Source organism: Trachemys scripta, chromosome 7 (genome assembly GCF_013100865.1).
Source record: "Trachemys scripta elegans isolate TJP31775 chromosome 7, CAS_Tse_1.0, whole genome shotgun sequence".
In the NCBI taxonomy this organism is placed as follows: domain Eukaryota; kingdom Metazoa; phylum Chordata; order Testudines; family Emydidae; genus Trachemys; species Trachemys scripta.
The window spans coordinates 28,129,039-28,135,341 of record NC_048304.1 but is presented as its reverse complement, the minus strand read 5'-3'; the positions used below and the strand labels follow the sequence as shown (position 1 = coordinate 28,135,341).

The 6,303-nt window shown below is 45.1% G+C and overlaps 1 protein-coding gene across 2 annotated transcripts in view; it reads right to left on the bottom strand.

The window, feature by feature from the left end:
- Window positions 1-2,263: 2,263 nt before the first annotated feature.
- The window catches only part of TKT (transketolase), a 33,751-nt gene continuing 29,711 nt past the window's right edge, over window positions 2,264-6,303 (bottom strand). For both annotated transcript variants that reach the window (XM_034775723.1, XM_034775722.1), the window contains 2 exons: window positions 5,174-5,296; window positions 2,264-2,566 (listed from right to left, as the gene is read on the bottom strand). In XM_034775723.1, coding sequence (XP_034631614.1) covers window positions 2,379-2,566; window positions 5,174-5,296 — 311 coding nt within the window. In that variant the 3' untranslated portion in view covers window positions 2,264-2,378. The remainder of the gene's footprint in view (window positions 2,567-5,173; window positions 5,297-6,303) is intronic.

The window sequence follows — 6,303 nt, the reverse complement described above, 5'->3', positions numbered from 1 at the left end:
AAATTAAAGAGTATTAATAGTAGCGTTATTGAAATGCTCATGTTCACAGCTAACTGATTATGTGCATTGTTTCTATGCCTTTGTTGAACAATCCTTTGTCATACATAATGTAACTTCACTTTGAAAACAAAAGTCAAGTTCAGACAAAGTTACAACTGCCCATGCAGAACGGCACGGTGTTGCAATTTTTGTAATAGAATATTATGAACGTTTTCATCCTGCTCTCATAACAAAAGGCTAAGAAACATCTTCCTTTTCTTCTTCTGTAGAATGTGTCTTGTTCTGGAAGGCAGTGACTCAGCTTGGCTAAGCTGGCTTCGGCAGGGTTGGGGAGAAGGGGAACAGTATCTCCTCCCTCTTTGTTGAATATACTGAAATTAACGTTCTGCCAGAGTCCTAACCTGCTGTACTGTGCTTAAGCAAACTCAGGGCAAAAAGGTGAGGTAAACTGGAGACACCGCCCATGGACAAGTTATCTCAGCTCCTGTATGTGGGTCCTTGAATACCACATATGGATAATCTAGCTCTTCAGTAACATGTTTTCCAAAGAACTAGGAGATCCTCACCTCCACTCTAACCCCTTTATGCTGGATAAAATGGATGGGGTGATAAAAAGGAGCCCTAAAAGCTCTAGTTCTGTCTGGGGGAGAATTTCCTTCGCACAGGCAGACACTAGACAGTCAAGAGGATAGGCAGCAGGCTGACTTACAAGGACATCCTTACAAACCCTATCACAGGGGACACGCCAGAGGTAGGAGGGTGTGTTAGAGGCAGGGCCACAGCATCACTGCAGAGATTCTGGGAAGGGCTGTGGCCCAAAGTATATCCCCAGGAGGTTGCCATAACTTAGGTCCCCAGGGCTGTCTAAATTATGCTGGGGACCTCTCCTGTTCCTTGAAAAGCTCAGAATCAGGAGGTCACAAAAGTAACTTAAAGCACCTTAGCCCACCATCTTGCCGAGCTACAAAATCTGTGATGCACCTCTTCAAGGCTGAAGCATAGAATCTCATTCCAAAGTTTTTTAATGGGTGTGACTCAAGGACCTCTTGATGCCAACTGGCAGAGAGCACTGGAGCATACAAGGGTTACAGGGATACCCTGGGTCTGGTATCTACATTCTAGCCTGACAAAGTACATCATGTAAGGTCTCTAGTGAAAACCTGTGTCACATTGGTCATCACAATCACTGTAAGATGTGTGTATGGAAAATGTGAGGAGTTATGAGGGGATATCAGCCAAACTGGTTGAAAATGCTGAGAAAAGGACTTTGGGTAAGCTAAGTTGTAGCAGCAAGGGGAATATCTTGAGTTAAGTTTAGGATCTAGAAAGCATGTTATGATTTTGTTTTATATGTAACCATTTGTTACCAATACTCGTATTTTCTACCACTTGAATCTCTGCTCTTTCATTAATAAACTTATTCTTGTTTTCACTGTGTACCTAAGTGCTGTGTGTTAAGTGATCCCGAGTTGGACCTGGCAAGCCGGTGTGTACTATTCCTTCGGGAATAGTGAAATCAGAGTTCTGTGAGCGTCCAGTGGATTGGGGCTGAGCACTCCGGAGGGATGCTTGGCGTGATCGGCAGTCGGTGTCTGCCTATCACTGTGCAGAGAGAGTGAGGCCTGTGAGGGCCGGGAAGGTAATGCTTCTGGTGCCAGAGACTGGTGGATTAAGGGAGCTGATCCACAACAGGCACAGACAAGACTCCCCCATGCTGAGGTGGTGGTAGCAGGGTGCCTCATAACCCTGGATACTGCTGGGAAGCATCACAATGGTGCAAATATAAAGTCCTGTGAGAAGAACTTAAAGATGGTGTTTCAAATTGGAGTATGCTGGGGAGGGAAAGGGAATTATACAGTGTATACACCTGTTTCAGGGGTACCTTTGAATGGAAGTTCACAATCCAATCAAGCTTCTCCTCTGACTTGATATCTTCCTGCATTTGAGATTTCCCTGCTTCTTATAAAAGATATTGACATAGAGTCACAAATTCAGCATTCAGACCTAAATACAGAATTGAGCAGAGAGAGCTACTGGCCTGAGAGGGAAATAAACCTTGACAAACACAAATACATAATGTAACTAAGAAACATGGCAATTAAAATTGTGAAAAACAGGTGAGAGAAACGGAGGCATGTTCCATGCCCCAAAAGACTGACATTCCAGAAGAGTATGAAGTGACCTAAAAGGCACTAGAATGTTTATATTCAGACACCACCGCACTGCATAAAAGCTCATGTAAGTAATATGATTTAACACACTATTTTGTTTAAATCTTGTATTTTTATTCTCTGCATATATTTTAAGCACCTTCTCCTCCAAGTTACAGTATAGTTCTGAACACTGGTCCGATGTAACACAACATGCGATGCTTCAAACTACTCTGCATTCCTTGATTTGGAAACTGCCACTTTAACAGCTTGCACGATGGCATCTTTATCAATGCCAAACATCTTAAGGAGCTCAGCTGGTTTCCCACTTCTTGGCACATGGGATACAGCCAAGCGAGTGACTGTGATACCAGGCTCTCCAACTACAGCACCTGACACTGCTTCTCCAATGCCACCTAGGAAAAAGACAGTAACATGCATAAAATTCATAGTGTCTAGGCTAACAGGCTATTTCTGCATAAGCAACTTCCTGCAGCTATTAAAATAAAGACAATTTGGAAGATCTAAAGGTTACAAATTTGTTTTGTTCCCATGATAAGGCTGCAGTGTCAGCACTGTCATGTCCTACAGGCTAGACTTAGGCAAATCAGGTTCAAGTCCCCACTTCACCACAGACTGTGTGTGTGACCCAGGCAAGTCACTTCAGGTAAAATTTTCAAAAGACCTTAAGTGATTTATAAGCACTTAGGAGCTTAAGTCTTATTAAAAGACAATGGGACCGAGGCACCCAAGTCAGTTAAATGATTTTGAAAATTTCACCTTTAGTCTTTCTGAGCCTCAGCTCCCCATTTGCAAAATGGGAATAACTTTCCAATCTCACAAGGATATTGTAAGGTGCTCAGATACTATGGTAATGGGGAGCTATATAAATATACCTAAGATAGAGAGACCTCTCAAGAGGCCAGCAGCATCTTTCAGAATCAGGCACTGAGAGCCAGATTTACTGTAACTTTCCATGACAAGACCATCACCTCAGCAGTGTGAAATTAAACCACTGATAAAGTTTAACACCAAATTTACACAGGCCCAGCAGCCACCTACATATGGTGCAACCCAAGAGAATGGTGCAACCCATCCATCCAGACATCTAGTTCAACTTATAAAAGCACCTGAGTTAGGTTCCTAACCCCCACTGAATTCAAGGGGATTTAGGCACCCTGCTTTAGGCATTTTGTAAATCCTACTAGATGTCTATCGGCCTTTAGGTGCCTAAATATCTTTGTAAATCTGAGGCTGAGAGAAGTATGAAGAGGAGCTATCTACCAACAACAGCTGCTGGAGGCTGTCTTGCTGAGGCAGACACAATGGGCTTGATTCTCTTGGGCTACACCATGTGTAGGTGGCTGAGCCGGTGTAACTGTATCAATAAGTGAATTTCACACTGCCAAGACAATTGTTTACTCATGCAAAGTTACAGTAAAAACATCTGTGTAGAGCTGAGAATAGGTGCAAAAATGCATGTGGCTCAATCAAACTACCAGCACTGGTGTTCTGGAACAATGGTGTGTCTAGGCCAGTATTTACAATTATCCTATCTCACTCGTGTTGAAACACTGACCACAAACACCAGTCTAGGACAAACTCACAGTAACAATATCTAATGATGCCGTAACTTTATGTTTGTTCCTCTGATGATGTCCCTTTTAAAGCCTCCCTCCAAGTAGAACAAGACTGACACGTAGATCATGGAAAAGTGTAATGTAAAGGCTTGTCCTCACGGGACACTTTTACACAGGGAAGCCACTGAAGATTTGTGCAGGCAGGAGATATTTGCCATAGGCCCTGTACATGACTTTTTACCCTCCTGGTGCTTTCCAGGTATCCCACAGCAATGATAGGGAATATAATAGGCCTGCAAGCCGCTGCTGCACAGATTATGGAATGAAGAGAGAACAATGGCAACGTACACCAAGCAATCCAGAATGGAGCCCAATGACTCAGGGAATGCCAAGGAAGTGCACATAGCAGTGGCATCTAGTTCATCTTTTAACATAATGATTGCTGTATATGCTCTCCACCTGCCAGTGTGGAGAAGCAATCGCCATAGTCCCACAATCACTCCACCACCTCTGGAGGCTATAGCATTAGCAGGAACAGAAGGATCAAAATTTCACCTGATCCATGTTTAAGGGAGGACCCTAAAATAAATGATGACTATAGGTGGCCTCTAATTAACCCATTACCTTAAGGAAAAACCAGAGACTTTCACCCCTCACGATCAGTTTCCATTGTTAAGGATAAATCTGCAATGAAGATGGCTGAAAACTTTTTTTTTTTTTTTTTTTTAAAGAAATAAAACCATAAGATCAGCCATGATATTTCTGAGTCTCAGAAGTCAAGAGACTGTAGGCTTGACAGGCCAGCTCTGTGGGCTATCACTAAGGCTGCGAGTCTGTCACGCAGGTCACAGAAGTCACGGATTCCGTGACTTTCTGTGACTTCTGCAGTGGCTGGGCCAGCCGGCTGGGCAGTTTGGGTGTGTGGGAGTGGGCTCAGAGCTAGGGATTTGAGGAGTGCAGGGGGAGGGTGCTTACTTGCCCCCTGCAGCTCCTAGGTCTCTGTGCAGTGCTCGGTCAGCACCTGCAGGCCCTGCCCTCACAGCTCCCATTGGCTGTGGTTCCTGGCCAATGGGAGCTCTGGCAGCCGGTACTTGAGGTGGGAGCAGTAGAGGGGCTCCTTCCCTGGCCCCTGCCTCCGCCGCCCAAGAGCTGCAGGGACATGGAGCTGGGTAGGAAGACTTGCCAACCCCCACCCCCATGCCAGCAGGGGTCCCAGGTCACCTTCCCCAGCACCTGTGGCGGCCCCAGACCGCCCCCTGCCCTCCCAAGCACCTCCATCCCCCCACCCAAGTTTTAGTCAGGGCAGGTATTTTTAGTAAACGTCATGGACAGGTCACGGACCCGTGAATTTCTGTTTAGGGCCCGTGACCTGTCCATGACGTTTACTAAAAATACTCGTGACTAAAACATAGCCTTAGCTATCACCAGCTGAAATCAGCTTACCTTCAGGGTAATGGTCTTCCACAGTGATAATTCTGCCTTTGGTTGCTCTTGCATTTTCAAGTATGGTCATCTTATCCAGGGGTTTTATAGTGAATGGATCAATCACTCGGATGTAGATTTTTTCTGTAGAAGTGGAATTGTAAAGTTATTATACAATATGGTATGTGCCTTTGAAGAATGTGAGAGTTAAAAACCTTCTGTGAGAAATCCAGTGTGAAACCCTGAGAGGCTCTTGCATTACTGAAAAAATGGGTCTAATGATTTCCAGAGTATGATTTGCAAATTTTTTATTCTGAACTCATGAGTCATGCATGCTCCCTCCCCATTCCCTCAGTTCCTGGAGATGGCTCCGGCTCCCAGCACAGAGACCTTTACGTCACAATAAGTGCAGTATGGTAGCTGGACCCAGACTGAAGGCTTTTCACACACAGTCTTTATTGCAGGTTGTCTGCTACTTGCAAACTGTTCGAATTTCACAAGCCAGAATTGCTACTTCTCCTCTGGCCAGCAACGCAATCTGAGTTTATTCTACCATCAACTCAGAGTCCGAGGCCCAGGTTGTCTGCTAAGGCACAGCACAACTCAAGGGCACGTACAAAATGGCTTTAAGCTACCTTAGCTTCCCGCTGTTCTTGGGCTGGCTGCATGTTGAGCCAGCTCTCACATATCTCAGAGCAGCATGAGGCCTGGTCTAACTTGTACCAGCTACCAACCACGGCAAGGGGCCAATACAACAGCCAGGGATCGCTTAGGCACAAGGAAACCTCTGCCACGTTATGCTGACAGTCAGGGGATGGCTTAGGCGCTGCTATGTCAGCTCTATGCCATCAGAGGATGCCCCTACAATGGGATGATCCCTCTGTGGTTGGTTATTCTGACTTCAGGGCTTGCGGTGAAGTGCAAAGCAATTACAGTGCAAAGGAGAATCTGGCCCTAAGAATCAAACTTACAAAATGCTGCAAGCAGCTCAAGGTCATGGTAGAACCTCTGTCTACCCTGGCACAGCGTGCAAAGCTGCCCACTAAGCCATCTGAAGCATTAATTGTATTACACTCTGAATATCTTGTAATCTATTCTTGGGCATAGGCTATTGAATTAAGAGGTGGATTTTGTTGGTCACATTCTCCTAT